We start from the raw sequence: 17,708 nt of genomic DNA on the forward strand, positions 1-17,708 counted from the left end.
GGCAGAAAAAGGACAAAGGCGACCATGTGGCCAAGTTGAAAGCCTATCCATCGCTGTCTCTACTCGTTGCTGGTTCTCGTCTCCTCCCTGGTGTCTCAAGCGGACATCATCGAGTCCTGCGTTCACCCTGCGCATCGTAAATTAAAGGGAAGTCCCACCTGCATAATTGTTGTGTTATGAAAGAGTTTTCTGTTGGCACCCACTGGGTGCCAACACAGACAGGAACTGAGCTTTATATACAAGATGTTGCATGTATCCGAGCTAAAGTGTCACAAATCAAGTTTTGTCTGCAACCATTTATTTCTCCATTCTGTATAAGTTTGCATATTCCCATCCCCATTTTTGTGTCTCTTGACTCACCTGGTTTGTTCCGTTTATTATAGTATCTTGTCGACCCTCTTCCCTGTGCTTTGCTTGATAAAACAAGGACAAATGTGTCCAAGAGCAGCGTCCTAAAGGTTTTGTTGGCTAACAAAAAAAAAATTACATTTTTTTTAAAAAAACAACAACTTCCGATATTTCGTCACGTGCCTTCATTAAGCCAATAGCGAAACCCGTCATAATGTATTTATGTATTTACGATATATCGTGTATTCACAAAATAAATAATGTATTTACGAAATTACAATACGATAAATCGAATAATCTTTAAATAGTAACGTGAACTTTTCGAAACTTTAAAGCAAATGTCCGAATATATTTAAAAGTTCATGATAGACGCTCTCAAAAGGCACCGTCTATGTGAGGATGTGTACATGTGCTCAGTATTTAAGGAGATCCGGATCTTGTATATACAAGAGCCGAGTCCTCGAGATTAAGGTATTGTCTTCACAAGAAAAACAACGCCGAGCTCTCTATGAGCAGTGTTCGCTACGCAAGACGCTGCTAAAAAATTAATCCTTTAAAAGGTAAGAAAGCATGTTTCAACCATCTCCTCTCCCTGTTGGCTTGCCATCGTTTTGGCTCATTTGGAAGACCTTGGGGAATGGTAAAAGTAAAGTAATATTAAACGCAGTGCATTTAAAAAGACCGCTTTGACCATCCCTCGGGACGAAAGGTCCCGGCTCTGAGGAATTCCGTATCAACGGATACTTGGACGTGACAATAGATTCAATAATGACATTATTACAGTGCAGGACAAGGTAGTTACCAATGAATTTTGCAAAACAATAACGTACCTGCATCAGATAACATATACTAGTCTTGAAGTTGATGGACAATCTAAACTCTAAAGTGTCATCGTCTGTGTTGTAACCAAGTTTGAATGTAAAACGTATATTCGCGCTCCACCCATGTTTTGCTTCATGCATATTTATGCTCCGCTCATGTGTCATGTCATCTCTGCTGCAAGTGAGTAAGAGCGCCGCTGCCCTGTCTGGCGGAAGGTGGTTGTATGTGGAGAAGGCACAGTTTTTATCGTCGCACTTGGAGTGTTTGAAGATAAATAAAAAATGATTTTAAACTCCACAAGTGTTGGTTCAACTTCCTGGAGCATTCGTTATTCAATAATCAGGACACATAGGCCATTCCAGGATAACGTCCACTTTCTCAGACTCGTCGGGCTCATCATCTTGTAAATCTCGAGGTTTTCTTGAACCATTTCCTTTTGTCGGACTGCTGCATTGGTTCTTGCCTCTTCCTCATGAAATGTTCTTGTGCGAGGTTCCGCTGCATCACTTCCTCGGTGCTCTAAGCTTTCTGCCTTTCAGCAAACTTTGCAAGCGTGTTAAGATCTTTATCAGGGGTGTGTTGCATTTCTAATCGGCTTGCTATCATTTGCCAAGCCAAGGCGTTCCTTAACCGTTTTGTTGGAATGCTTGCTCAAGTGCTTAAGCAACTAGGTGAGGGCTCTACATGTCTAATGTGTAACATTAAAAAAATGCATGGGTGTCTTTTTATTTTATTTTAATTATGTTATAATTTTACACAGTTGACATACTTTGCATGGAGGCAATCAAGGCAGTCTTATCATCAGCAGCATTACTCAATTGGAGGTCAAAATAGTGGAATGCAAGTATTTAACAAAAGTCAATGACGTCCTACTCAGCGACACATTTTTATTTATTTATTTATTTTAACTTTTAGACATTGGGCAACTTAACTTGCACGAAACACTGCCATGATTGCTTCCATGGTAGGTTTTTCAAAAAGACGTCGCTGCGTATAACGTTATTGATGTTGAAATTTTGACCCCCATTTCAGTGTCGCTGCAGCCGGCATTGCCTGGGAATTATAATTAAAAGAAGAAAAAAAAGTACCGATTTGTGTCATACGAAACAACTCTGATTGAAGACTAACATATACTATGTTGCATGTTCACCTGAAATAAGAAATAAATACTGTAAGAGTAATTGCACATGTATTTTATAAGCTACCTTTTGTTACAGTAGTTAAAACATAAAAGTAACCATTTTGCTTGTGGCAGTCATTGCAATGCCTCTGAAATTCTGGTACGAGTAAAGATTGATTTATAAGCAACATGTCACTTTGCCCGGCAGACAGAAACTAGCAGCATTTGAGGTCCCAAAATGTGCCGCGGTTTTGTGTGGCACGTTTCTGGCCCGTTGGAGGGAAAGGCGTGGTCTGGCTAATGTGCGGTGCTTGTGACGCTGGGGGAGAAGGGCGAAGCCGTGTCCTCTATAATGGGCGTCGCTTGTCTCACAGACAGGAACTGAGCTTTACATACAAGATGTTGCATGTATCCGAGCTAAAGTGTCACATATCAAGTGTTGTCTGCAAACTACATCCATTAATTATCACGATAAATCGCTAACCATTGTATCGCATCATCACAAAGACTATCGCGATACTTTGATATTTTAGTGTATCATTCTACCCATTGGTGGAAGCATGGGGTATTTTTGATTTTCTAACTTTTTCTTTTATAAATAGTTGATTTGACTCTTCCCTCACAATCCCCCAGGCATGCTATGGTATTCTGAAAGTCCCAGCAGGCAGCTGGTTGTGCCGTGCATGTGCCTTGGGTATCAGGCCGCGTTGTCTGCTCTGTCCCAAAGTGGGCGGTGCCATGAAGTCAACGCGTTCTGGAGCACGATGGGCCCATGTCAGTTGCGCACTCTGGGTGCCTGAGGTACAGCAACATCCTGATTTGACTGCATGCTTTTTACTTCTTTTAATTTTAACTTCACCAGATAACCTCTGAGGTTGATGATATTGATTCCTCACAATCACCCCTCAGCCCTCACAATAAAATTTGTTCAGAGGTCAAGGTTCAGAGAAGAAATAAACCACATTGGGTTGAGTGGTCACCATCCCCCCCCCCCCAACAATGAAGCAGTGTGGAACTGGTAAACAAGGGATGAGGGTTGGGCAAGGAACAACTCGTTCGGCAGGCACCACAACAAGTAGAGGGCAATCGGACAGGACAAGGGAACAGAATATGGAGCAGTCGACAAAGGACGAGCAAAGTGGAAAAGGTGACAGAGTAAATATGAGGAAGTGTAGGTGGATTAGAAATGCGTGAAAATAGAAAGGATCAGTCATTGGACTCGGGGTATCATGAGACAATGGTTTGCAATTTTGAATGAGTGAATGGAAGAATGTACATGGACAGATTCAAGGCTGTGATTTGGCAATCTGGAAGAGTGTATGTAAGCAGTGAGCTTATATTTTGGGCATACAAGGCCGAATTGATTCGATTTTTGTGAAGATCTGGATCGGGATCGGATAGTAGAATTTTTAATGATTCTTCACCTTTGAGGGATAGGGCCAAAAATGATGATTAGCATGATATCTCAAAAAGTTATGGACGGATTCGGTCGAAACTTTGAGTGAGTTGAGTAGATGACAAGAACAAACAAGATTCGATTTTCTTGACGATCTGGGTCCTGATCCGGCCCATCAGTGGGATACAAAACGTAAACTGTTCAGCCTGGCAGAGGTACGCGCTCTACTGAGTGCTGCTCTAGGTTTGCTATTGAGCCTCTTCCTGCATGGCCTAGATTCCACTACTTCCTGGAGTACAAGGTGAGATCCAGCAGCAGCATCCCACAGTGGATAGTCGTATTGATCTACACCACTGTGGATGCAGGTCTTGTAAACTTCTAGGAACTGAGAGCAAGTAAGGAATATATACTCGCACTGCAGAGAATTCAATGTGTTCCCTGTTCTGGAGGCCATACTAGATGCATAGCTCAGGAAAGATCATGGCAGATTGTATATCTAAAGAGCTCCAAAGACCACCTCTGCCTGAGCAGAAGTAAATTGGAGTGTTGGCTATCCTGATTTTATCTTGACAAAGTGAGTGTGTAGGACTTTGAGGTGTTGAATGACAGATTCCAGGTGATTTGACCAGCCTATTATTTTCTCCAGAATGGAAAACAAGGGTATGTAGCAGCATTCCTTTTGTTGTTGTGGAAGACTTTCTGGGACATTGTGGAGTTATCCACAAAGTCATCTAGTCTTTCCAAAGATAAGGGGAGATCGCAAATGTAAACCAGGAACAAAATATGTCGAGGGACACCATCCTTCTAAGTTTCGGCCAGGATAGGACAGACTATTAATAGAAATCAGGAGCTGGCTTGGTGCTTTTGCAAATCTTTTCCTCCTCCTTCCAGGTGAGTATTGGCTGTCCAGAACGCATGGAGCCGGTTACAAAAATATCCCATGTGCCAGCCAGTCGGTGGTCTCTCATCTGTTCTGTCTGTCGTGAGAAGACTGGAGCATGTATCCAGGTCAGATGTCTTTTTGGATGAAAATTACTATATCTCTCCTTTCCTCTCTGTCCCTCATCCCTTGGTGAATTTGGTTTGCTTGAGGCTTTCTTCCATGTGGTTAAAAAAAAAAAAAAAATTCATAGATGGATAAATTATTAAGTGTCAGGGTTGGCTGATGGGATGGCTTTGAGGTGTACGCACACTTGCCTCCAAGCTGTGTAGCCTGGTTTCCAAATCTCTCCCAGCTATAAACTGTCATCCCATTGTTTCACAGGCAAGGTGATTCATCAGCGGGTGTGCCCTCTCTCGGATGGGACATTAAACTGACGTCCCTTCTGCTGGCATTAGTCGGTGGAAGCTAAAAGATACCACTGTGATCTTCGCGAAGTGTAGGCAAACTATCCTGGCCAAATTCCTTCCCTAACCTTAGTCGAACGTCAGGCCTGACCATGAAAGAGACTTTGGCCAAGCTTCCCCCAACCAACCCCTCAAGAATGTGGGAATAATTGTGCCCGTTAATGAAGAAGGAGAAGAAGTTAAATTATTAAGTGTTGCAAATTAGTCATCTGCTTAAAGTTCCTTTTGGGTGTTATGTGATGTTTTTGGATGTTAATCTTAACATCACCAGATAACCTCTGAGGTAGATGATATTGATGCCTCACAACCACCTCTCAGCCCTCACAATAAAATTTGTTCAGAGGTCAAGGTTCATAGAAGAAATCATCCACATTGGGTTGAGCAGTCACCACCCCACCAACACACAAAGTATCTTTTGGATTGATTTTTACAACATGGCTGCCTCACCACAATATCTATGATGCCATAATTATCATGAAAACATACTGCATGAGTCGTCGCTCCTATAGTGAAAATTTGGACACTCCTCATATTGCCTCATATTGTTGTGTTTAGATGAAGCGTAGCATTTTAAGCGGAATTTTTCTTGCTATTGAAGCCATAAAATTGGACATGTACTGTCTCGAACCTGTTTTACAGAGCATATTTTTTTGAGTTTTTGAGTTGCAAACTGCTCAAAACAACCTGTCCTTACATACACTGACTGGCTTTACAAATATTCTTCCACTTCCTTTCTTCTATTTACATGTAAAATTTGATTAAAAATAGATTCATGGCTGTGGAAACTGCATCTCAATCAATTGTCTATTTTCATATGAAAACGTTTTTAACCTTTAAAAATAGCAATCTTTTATGTTTTTTTTTTTATTCTGTATGCTTCCGCTGACGAAGTCGCTGGAGGCATTATGTTTTTGATGTTTTCATGTAGTATGTTTTCATGATAATTATGGCATCATAGATATTGTGGTGAGGCAGCCATGTTGGAAAAACGGAAAAACTTTGGATGCCTGTATCTCCGAAACCACTGCATGGAAAAAAGTGAAACTTGGCACACGTGAAATACTCCCCATGGCAAAGAAGTGTGATTTAAAAAAAAAATAATTAAAATGATATCATAGGTGGCTTCATTATGATGTCATAATTGCATACGTCAAACTCTTTATTCGATCAGCATGAAAATTGAGGGTCATGTCGGTCTAAATTGTATGAGGGAAGAAAAATTGATGACGTCATCGGTTTTGTGGTTCTGCAGCCATTTTAATTTTTTTTAAACCTTAAAAAATTATCTTCTCCGAAACGGCTGAACAGATCGAGGTGGAACTTTTTAGGTATGATCACCTATCCATGAGGAGCAAAAGGTTCTCCACCTATGACATCATAGGTCACATAGTTTGGCAGCTTTGACTTTTTAAAGGATAAACATTTAAAAGTCTTCCTCTCCAGAACGGCTTGACAGATTGAGGGGAAACTTCACCCACATGCTCCCCAAGTCCTGGCGATACTGTGGTGTTCACGAATAATTAATAGGTCACGTGGCCTGACAGCCAGATTGCATTGAACGGAAATCCTAAAAAAGTTATTTCTCTTAAACGGCTTCATCAATCGATGTGAATCTTCACAATTATGATCTAGTCATCATGGGGAATGTACGTTTTAAATTTCACCCTGATTTGACGCATGGTCTGGCAGCCAGAATTATTTAATTTTTGAATCTGGGTTCAGGGATTTAAATCAAACTTGGTACAAGAATGTATGTATAATGGTGTAATAATGTGGGTGAAGGCATATATGTCGATGTCGATGTGACATTGAAGAGTGCCATTCTAGTTTATTTCTTGTAAGCCAGTGGAATGGAAGCTGAAATAATTATCCAGGATGATGCAGAGTAAATGACATTGCACGTGTGTGTGTGTGTGTGTGTGTGTGTGTGTGTGTGTTTGTGTGTGTGCAGTGCTCTGTAAAGAGCTGCATCACAGCATTTCATGTAACGTGCGCGTTTGAAAGTGGCCTTGAGATGCGGGCAGCACTGGAAGGCTCAGAACAGGTTAAGTTCAAAGCCTTCTGTGCTAAGCATGGGCGAAAGAAAGTCTCAGCAGGTCCTGAAGGAGCAAGAACATCAGGACCTGAAGGATCTCGAGATGAAGGAACAGCGCATACATCTAGCGCAGTGGAAAAACAAACTGCGGAGGAACTCAGCAATTTGCGTGCACGGAAGCTGCAGCAGCTCAAGGTGAGGAAACGACCAAGCATTTGAATTATGAGTATCATGCAAGGGATTGTGACTTTGTTTATGATGGTGTGATCATTTTTTGATGCCTGGACGAGTGCAGTATTTTTTGACGTACAAGTAAATACTTTTTTTTTTCTTCCTGGAAGTCTGGGCCTTGACATCCACTCAGAATCGATTTATCTATGGTTTAAAACATTGAATTTCATCAATGAAAAAACATTGCAGTGTGATATTTTCTGAAATAAATTGTATAATTGTTAAACTTTAAGGTCCACCAACGAATGCTGGCAGAAGGGACACCCATTTATCGTCCATCTGTGGGAAGATATGCACATTGATGAATCACCCTGCCTGTGAAACATCAGGATGACGGTTTATAGCTGGGTTGGGATTCAAACCCAGCTAGACAACTTAGAGGGTAGTGTGCATACCTCTAGAGTCAAGACCATCTTGTCACAACTGAACACTGGCCACTCATGATGTACACTACAACACCACTCTATCGTGGGTTACATTCCACCAGCCCATGTGATTGGGTGAAACACAATGCTAAATGTGTAAAAAAAACCGAAGGCAATGATAAAACAGGATTTAGTTCAATACATATACATGCAGTTCCATAAAAAAAATGAAATTACTTTTATACATGCAATGGTGCTTTTGCATTATAATGCATATAACGAAACATAAATAAACAAATGATATGTTGAACAGCTGCATACACAAGTCACACATACACATGTACACAAATCCTTGAGATTGCACGGGACAGAGCCACGAAGCTTTGGTGTTGGGGGTGGGGGGGCAGGGAGTGATGTCACTTCCCAGACCACTGGTTACCAGGTGTGGCATCTTTTAGGACAACGTAATTTTTCTCTCTACATTCAGCGAGGCAACATAGTTTGGAGATTTTGCTGTGTGGTTGTACCAGGATGTTGCCATTCTTGGTTTACTGGATGTTTGTTTGTTTAAACCTTCTATCTAGTACATAGATATTGTACGACATACATACTGTACTTCATTATTTATTTGCTAACATGTTCCATATATCTGTGATTATTTTCATTGGGCCTTTTACAGTTTTCACTATATCATGGAGAGGAATTAGTATAGCATTGGATACATGTGTTTCGTCTTCTGCCAGTTCAAAATAGCAGGATTTATTGTGATTCTCTGGTTTGTTTTTTGCATTTTTAAAATTGTATATATCTATTTTTTTTACGATTGGCAATCGAGTAACAGCACATTCACAATGATGTCAGACAGTGTTCTCTTTTGGAAATACAAATATTTTGAAGGCCTTATTGTCACATGATGAAATAGCATGCTGGAATGTTGTCATTGAGTATGGTAAAAATGGCCACCCTATCAAATGTGTACAAAATAATATGCTGAAAAACTCCTATGGAGTGAAGACATAAGCCTTGACAAGTCATACCTTTTATTGTCAAACCTTTTCATAACTCTAACAAGAATGAAAAATATGCCAAAATACCAACTTTTGAGATATTGCAAAATAGCCAAATTGTTGATAAATGTCATCCAGCCTAACACAATAATGGCTGAAGCAGTTACAATGATTCCAACAAAAGGAAACGACATTCTGTCTTGGGTATTGTCCACTTACCATAATTTTTTTTTTGTTTTTTTTAAATTTGCTTTTAAAAGCATGACAACATCAACACACAACATTGAACGCCACTTACACATGCACAGAGTGAGATCCGCTCCCGGAAAAATTACCCTCCCCCGTAAAGTCTATCGTAGATTGTGAGGTACAACAAAATGCATAATTTACGAAGGAGAAGAACCCAGAATGGTCTGCTGATGCTTCAATTGGGGGTTCAGAAGCTCATGCCAGTTACTGAAGGGAGCATTCTAAATTCACTTTTCCATATACCGTATGCGTACTATTCAAGCAAATCGTGCAGTACTTCCTCATGTAAATAGATGTGATCATGTGACCCTTTAAAAAGCATCTATCTATAACACTGCACAGGGTGGGTGGTAGTGGAGCATGATGAAATTGGAAATAGTTTGATGTTTTGAATTGGAATATATATATATATATATATATATATATATATATATATTTTTTTTTTTAATTGGCAATCTTATTGAGAAAGCATTTTGATGTTTTTTTTCATCTCAATCCCACAAAAAATAAAATACACAATTGCACCAACCCACATGGCAAATGTACAACTACTACCAACATTGACATTTTCATGGAAGTGTTGCTATTGCCACCTATGACAAAAATTACAAAAGATCTTGTAATGGCAATCCATAAAAGGATTGTGGTGCTGTATTGTGGTTTTATTCCTTCTGACCTTTATTCCTTATTCCGTATGTTCATGCATCTTCTGACCTTGTTTGGTCATTTTTTTTTTATGTTTTTTTCTGACATAATTGAGGACTGTCAGATAAGAATGATTGGTAAAGAGAAAACACGAATTGTATTGTCATTGTTGACATTCATAAAATAGTTTCACATTGCATAGAATTAAAAAAATAATAATTCAAATACAGTATGCTTTGTCCATTCACATCAACCAAACAAGTGTCTGGCCAGATGTTTTTCGCTACACTTTTATTTGCTTGTTGTGTAATTTTTTTTTCCAAGGGTATGCTGATGTTTACATTAATGATTTGCTGTTGTATTTTTATTGTTTGTTCAAATATTGGTTACCAATCTTGTACATTCAGGAGGAGTTCTACACACTCGTGCGCCCGGCAGATGTGGTAGGGAACTTGCATCTTCCCGATCTGTCCGTTGACCTCGTTTTTAATTATTGGAAGTTGAAACGCCAAGCAGCACGCTGCCGTCCCCTGCTGCATCTTTCTGAGATGGCCATTTCGGATGCTGGGGTTTCCAATGCTGAAGGAGAAGCAGATAGTCTGGCACGGCGTGTCCGTATGTTCATGCATCTTCGCCAGGATCTGGAGAGGGTACGCACATGTGAGCTTTATGCCTTAAAATCAGGGGCACACAAAGCCAGAAATATTTTGCAGTGGATTGTGCATCGAGGATCTTGTTTGTCAGTTGCAGAAGAGTGCCTTTTCCACAAGCCCATTTTACAATGGTATTTGCACAAATGCAAGGAAAATGTTCCAATGTTCATGATATCGCGATCTATATTGTGAATGTGCCTTTTTGTGTTCCTCATTTTTGGTATTACAAAATCGAATATGGCCTTTTTCAACACTGGAACATATCTTCAACATATCTTCAACACTGGAATGAAACTGATTGCATTTGTTTTCTTAGTTTTCAGACAATTTGCCCCCATTGTTTGAATTTTCATTGTGTTTATGGTGATGTGATAATATTGTTACCTTTGTGGGATCGAGGGGTAGATATTACCATAGAGCAGATAGGAATGTATAGAGTAGCATGGTCCGAGAATGAGTAGTTGGCCAATTTTGATGTTTTAAGTAGGGAAAAGTTAGCTTAAGAATTGTCCTGTTTGTGCACCATGCAGGGGGTGGTGCTTGGTAATAGTCAGGGAGTATGGTTAAGGAAATTGTGTGTATATCTGTCAACCTCTACCGGAGGGTGCCGGGAGACTCGGCAAGAGAACGAGGGGAGGAGCGTTTGTCGCCTCCCAAGAGGCAGAGCTATGAACGCCTTCACGGGCGGAGTGGAAGACTCATCCCTTGGGGGTGGAGCGTTGCCTGGGGAGAAGGAGGAGGAGCTGAATCGGGAAGTTGGTCTGAGGAGAACACGGCTGGGCCCAGGCAAAAATGCTACAGTTAGAACTATAGTGTATGAGTTGTACTCGTATATTATAGTTGGTAACAGCCCTACTACAGTAATCTGCAGAGAATTACTATAGGAAAGGGATGCTATTTCCGCCTGGGGGAATTGGGTGTGCGGGTCTGAGGAGATCTGGAGATCTGAGAGAAAAGGTTCTGAGGAGAACAAATTGTGGGAGAGTGTTGAGTAGGTCATTCTGCCTGTCTGCCTACCATTTCATCGTTCCTGCCTTGCCCTGTTCATCAACCTGCCCATGTGCCTTTGTCTCATCATCCTGGTCTTGATCTCCCCATCGTCTTCTCGCCTCATCGTCGTCCTTGTCCATCCTCATCGCCTGCTCGTCCCCGCTGCCGCCAGAACTGAGTCCCCCTGTTTTTGTTCCCTTTTCCCATCTGTGACTGAGTCCGGAGTGAGGCGCCTTTGTTTTTTTAGATTCATTTTCTTCTCATTCTATATAATTATTTATTACTTGCATTCCCTTCCTTCCCTCCCAACCCGCTGTCATATTCCTTTCGGCGGATCAATCTTCCACTGGTTGTTTGGATTATGGAAAATAAACCCGTTGGTTTTACAAAAGCTTTAAGTTTCTCGTGTCTCTACTCACAACCCATGCGTGTTGTCCGCCATAATTTGGAATGTCGTCTGTGGGAGTAAAATGCCAGTTTGGCTCATCCGTCCAGCGTCTGTGTTAACTGACCTGGACACGACAATATTAACTATCGTTACTACATGTTTTGGGTATCTCTGGGTTGTATTAGTCTCGTTTTTTGACAGGAAGAATTACAGACAAATGTCAAACATTATATTGCTTTCACTTGATATAAATGAGTTTATTTTCCACAAATGTTAGGCTTATCTGTGCTACCTGTGTACATGTACATGTATTTACCAGCCTCTGTTGCCGAATCTTGCTTCTGCATCTTGCTGTTCGTTGTGTAAAACCATGTATTTAATTCTCACTTCCCCATTCTGTCTAAATTAACATCATCATGATCCACAGAAACGGAATTCCCCTCATTTTCAGTGTTCAACTTTGTCTGAGAATGCAGTGTCAAATTCGTTTTCAGTCATCTGAAGATGTTGGATCAGCCATTCCGCATCAATGACGAGTGATGCATATAAACACTCGTGTAATCCGCTGGATTTTGATATGGTGCCAAAAGAGCGATGGCAATGGCTTGTGTGGGATTTATTTATTTATTTATTTATTTATTTATTTTCAGGATAGAGGCATGGTGTTGGCGTAGTGGTTAGGGTTGCGGCTTGGGATCCAAAAGGTCCTGAGTTCAAGCCCCGTTGGCCGCTTGAATTAATACACCAGGGGGTTGACTCAGCCTGTCATCCTTCCGAGGTCGGCGAAGTGAGTACCAGTGTACTCGGCCCGGTGTATGCCCCGGTTAAAATAGGTGTACCATATCCCTGTGTCGTAAGAGGCGACCAGGGTTGCGTCAGGAAGGGCATCCGGCGTAAAACCTGTGCCAAATCATTATGCGGATCATAACGGATGACCCGCTGTGGCGACCCCTAACGGGAGCAGCCGAAAGAAGAAGAAAATTTATTTTTCAGGATAGGTATGAATGAACTTGATGTGTTTCTCTTCACTCTAAAAACTTTATTGGTTGAACTCATGTAACTATGGATGGTTCTGAACTCGTCATATGTCATGTGAATTTTTATCCCGGCTTTGTTTTGGAAGACAAGTACTGGAGGCCATGAGCATATTCACAGAGCATGGTCGTGACAAAGGCTGTTTTTCCCCATTTAACATGAAAAACTGAACTTTTATGCATTTGTAGGACACAGCAACAGGCCAAGTCATGAACAAAAGGCTTTTTACATGCTACCAGCCATAACCCAAACCGAGTGGAATGAAAGGAAAGTCCTCTTTCACTTTGCTGTGGGAGAATCATGGCGAACCTGTTCGTTCAGAAATCAGGAATTATATATATATATATATATATATATATATATATATATATATATATATATATATATATATATATATATATATTTATTTTGAACGTGTGCACAGTGCTCGAGAGCTAGCTCAGAATCATGTGCTGGGGCCGACAGAGCAGTCGGCACCAATCTGTAGACAGCGTGATGTCACAGGCCAGAATCCATACAAGCGCCGGCGCGATTATTCCGACGGCAGTTCATTTGAACCTTGAAGTCGAGCGAGAGTTCAAATCGAAGAGTTCAGTCGAGTAGAGATGAGTGAGGCTCTCATCATTTTTCTCTGTCACTCTACTGCCTGCATCTTCCCTCTTTCGACCAGTTCACCTTCTTGTCTTTCCTGGTCTCCATGTCTGCCCTACACATGCTCTTAAGAGATGGAGCCCACACCCCACCTTGTAACTGTAGTGTGTGGGAAAGAACCAGCATCCACACCCCCATGTCGTACTTTTCCACAAAACCTCCAGATGAGGGAAGACCTACCCTTCCCTCTCCATCTCTTCTTCATTTCTTTCCCCTTTTGTGTGTCTCATTGTTCTCCTGCATGTGTGGTGACCATAATACTTACAATATACTGTATAAGCTTCAGCCTGCTTCTTTATTATATAGGCACATCGCAGACCAGTTGGTCTTTTTCTGTTACTGTCCTCACCTACTTTAAGTTTCCATTAAATCTGCATTTTCTTTATCCCAGTGTTTTTTCTATATTTTTTTAGAGTGGGTGAGGGGAGGGGGGAATTGGAGGCGTCTCCAGCATGATAAGTTCATTTTATGGAAATTAGCATGCCAAATTCCTTGGCATCCTTACTATAATTCACGGACCGGTATTTGTGGGTTTTTTTTGTTTGTTTATCACTCTTCTCCTACATTTCTGGGCCAATTACATCCAAACTTGCTCCAGAGGATCAGCACGACCCCATTTAATGTATAGGGGTGTTTTTTATTTTTTATCTTTGCCGGTGGTCTTGGGGGTGGGGGGGAGGGAGTGGTGAGGGCAGGGCGCAAATTTTCTTGGGAGGGCACTCTGCTTGTGTAACTCAAGTTGGTGGTGATAAATCTGCATGGGATTAGCACACGCAGCAATTTGGCCTCCCTGCTCAAGGCTTTTCTGTGGGGTTTATCTCTGGTCCTACCCGTTTATTACCGCCGCCAATGAAGGTGAAGGAGGTTATGTTTTCACCCCTTTCTGTTTGTTTGTTACATGCAAAATCGAAGATTTTTCATTATATTGGTTAGTGAATTTCCACCGGTACTCCAGGGGCCTCCGTATGGCCATCTCCCAGGCAGCCCCATCTCCTTGAAATGCTGATCAACCTGCTGCAATCACAAGGAATGTGGTTGGCTCATTGGCCTCCTCCACTCATGAGGCTGCCTCCCTGAGAGAATCTGTTGAGCAGGATCAGCGTAAGGAAAACGAGCCACATGTCCATACAGCCGCAGCTGACGCTCACGGATTATACAGGTAACAAATCTCATTTGAGTCTCTCTTAGCAACCGCTCGTTGGACACAAAGTCCGACCAGCGATTGCCAAGGATTCTCCGAAGAGACCTGGTGCCAAAGGAATCAAGTCTCTGTCTCAGATCCCTGGTCAGAGTCCAAGTCTCACATCCGCAGAGCAAGACTGGAAGCACCAAGGACCTGAAGACTTGGAATTTCGTCCTCCCACACAGGTACCGGCAGCGCCACACTCCTGATCCAGTAAATGCATGACTCTCCAGGCCTGACCCAGACGTCTTTTGACTTCTGGCTCACAGCCAGCAGAGACATGAATATCACTGCCAAGGTAAGTGAATCTCTTCCTGACCTCAACATCCTTGCTACAAACGGGTACAGACAGGACAGCAGCATCCAAGAGATCATTGAAAGCCTGTATCTTCGTTTTGACCCAGGAAATTCGTAATCCCAGCGGCTCAGACTCCTCATTCAGCACCTCGAGGTCCCCAAAAGGATATTGAGAGTCTCCGCAAAAATGACTGCATCATCTGTGAAATCAAGGTCAGAGATCTTGACATTCCCCAGCGATGCACCACAGCTTGATTTCTCCGATATTCTCCCCAGAATCCAGTCCATACAAGTGCTGAAAAATGTGTGGGCCATTACACGCCCCTAACGAACTCCAGGAACAACTGGAAATAAGTCTGAGATGGATGCACCACGTCTCGCAACATTCTCAATCCCAGATTATAGTTCAGACATCAGATTGATCAGTTTTGGTGGCACCCCACGAAGACCAATAATCTTCCAGAGGGCATCCCGATTCACTGAATCAAATGCTTTACAGATATCAACATAGGCTGCAAGCAGCCCCTGCCGAAACTCTCGTCTGCATTCGGTGAGGACACGAAGAGCAAGGATACGGTCAATCGTTGACCTCTTTGGTGTAAAGCCTGACTGCTCTGGACGCTGGTGCTCAAGCAGATGGTGGCGAACCCTATCAAGAATTATCCGAGCAAGGACCTTGCCCGGCACTGAGAGCAGCGTCACCCCTTGGTAGTTGTTGCAGTCTTGGCGATCACCCTTCCCTTTCCAGAGATGGACAACAAGGCCCCTCTTTGTCAGTTGGGATGATGCCTGTGTTCCAGGCATAGCACAGAACTGCATGCAATGACATGAGTACAGCATTCCCACCAGCCTTGAGAAGTTCAGCGTGGTTGCCACAAATCCCTGGAGCTTAACGCCATTTCAGCCGGTTCACCGCAGCCTGTGTTTCCTCAAACAAAGGTGGATCACATTTGATTGGAGGGTCAGCAATAGGGAAATTAACACCCCCTGACATCCAACTCAACAGCTGGTGGATCAGCCTGGTACAGCCACTCAAAGTAACTGGTTCAGCGGGTCTTCACTTCGGACTCCTCTGTCAAGAGCACACCACCCTCCGCTCTAACTGCAGTACACCGAGGGAGGGGCTTGGAGGAACGCAATGCGTGAATTCCCCTGTTAGCCGGACGAGAATCACTTCACCACAGATAATTCTCTACCCCCTAACAGATTCCTCGCATGTAAGCCTCCTTGTCCACTCTTGGTGCACGTTCAGTTTTATGCCTCAGCTCCCTGAAGAGTTTAGCTCTGCCGTTCAGCCTGGCTCTGCGACTCTGGTCAATGGTATCCAGTGTCCCTTGAGAGGCAAAATTCTTCTTCTCTCTCTGGTGAGTTCCAAGACATCTCCTGCCAACATAAACCACAGTGGTCCTGAAGGCACTCTACAACTTTTCAGGATCCCCCAAAGCACCCAGACCCTCCAAATCTCCACTCAGCCTGTTCGCAATCTCCTCAGCTTCCCTCTCATCCTTAAGCTTGCCAACATTCAGCCTCGGCTGGGATTCTCCTGGATTTAAGGTGCAAATTAATCGTTGCTACAAGCCTGTGGTCAGTGTTGAGGAACTGAGCACTCCGGTAGACCCTGCAGTTCTGGATCATCCTTCAGCGACGATAAACGAGCACATGGTCAATATCCTTTACCACACTGCCAGCGATGGAAATCCAAGTTCAGCAATGAGCCTTTTGGTACTGAAACCATGAATCAGCCACTCTAATTCCATGACTTCTTGGAAAGTAAAGGAACTTGGTGCTATTCTGGTTCACAGTTCCAGACCCATGGGGACCAACACACATCTCATAACCATCCCTATCAGTTCCAGTCGATGTATTGAAATCCCCCAAGAATGGAGGAGTATCTCGCCTGGGGCCCTGATCAACCACAGACTCGAGCGTGGCATAAAATGCGTCCTTCACGGTGAGATCACTCGCCTCAGTCAGAGCATATGCAGAGACCAGGGAAATGACACCTAAGGAGTGACGAATCCTTCGTCTCATGATACGCTCGTTGACCGGTGTTATCTCAATTATCATTGGAGTCAGCTTAATGGACACAGCGACAGCAACTCCTTGAGCATAGTAACCATCAGAGCAACCAGACCAATAGTAGGTGTAACCACCCACCATTATCTCGCCGCAATCTGGTCTCCGAACCTCAGAGAGTGCTGCAATCCCGATGTCCAAACGCTTGAGCTCAGATGATAACAGAGACAGGTGATCATCGTCTTTTAGGGATAGGACATTGCAGGTACCCACCCAAAGGGACCACCTCAGGTTAACCCAAGGAGACCGCCGTCTGGTGGACGACACCTCAGCACCACCCCAACAATTTTATAACCTTTCAAACAAATAATTTGCTCCTGAAGTGATTTTGGATTAATTACGCAAAGCAGTTGAATACTTGGGTAACAGAATCATCTTATTTTTCTTTGTTAATCTAATTTATTCACATTTTATCTGCATATTTTAGCTTTATCACTTTGGAGTAGTTTGTGAAGACTATATATTAAGAACATCATGAAGCATCATCAAAGCATCACAAAATAAGCTCAGATGGCATCAAAATATGAAAACTTTGGAAAGGGGGGGGGAGGTGAATACCACTGTATATTATTTGCACTGTATATTATTTGCAGACCACTGTATATTATTCAAAAGGCATGTCTTTCAGTTCTGAGAAATCCCTCGCACTCACTCTTTCCGAAAGGACCGTTTGGAAAACCCTTCCATCTACTGTACCGGTCAAAAGTTTTAAAACTCCCCCATTTTTCAGTTTTAACTGAAAATTTAAGCAGTTCAAGTCCAGTGAATAACCTGAAATGGTACAAAGCGAAGCGGTAAACTGCCAGAGGTTAAAAAAAAAATTTTAGGTTACCAAAAACTGAAAAATAATGTAAATTTCAGTTGTTAAAA

General features: G+C 42.4%; 1 protein-coding gene across 10 annotated transcripts in view; it reads left to right on the forward strand.

Annotated features, from left to right (window-relative positions):
- The window catches only part of LOC147024802 (protein Jade-1-like), an 89,730-nt gene that overhangs the window by 33,072 nt on the left and 38,950 nt on the right, over positions 1-17,708 (forward strand). For 9 of the 10 annotated variants that reach the window (XM_085885082.1, XM_085885079.1, XM_085885077.1 and 6 more), the window contains 4 exons: positions 2,924-3,091; positions 4,578-4,694; positions 6,985-7,263; positions 9,973-10,215. In XM_085885082.1, the coding sequence (XP_085741208.1) occupies positions 2,924-3,091; positions 4,578-4,694; positions 6,985-7,263; positions 9,973-10,215 (807 nt within the window). The remainder of the gene's footprint in view (positions 1-2,923; positions 3,092-4,577; positions 4,695-6,984; positions 7,264-9,972; positions 10,216-17,708) is intronic. The other variant, XM_085885083.1, reaches the window with a different exon arrangement.

The sequence above is a fragment of the Eptatretus burgeri genome, chromosome 6, assembly GCF_056783735.1.
Source record: "Eptatretus burgeri isolate ZD-2024b chromosome 6, Ebu_testis_v1, whole genome shotgun sequence".
Taxonomy (NCBI): Eukaryota; Metazoa; Chordata; class Myxini; order Myxiniformes; family Myxinidae; genus Eptatretus; species Eptatretus burgeri.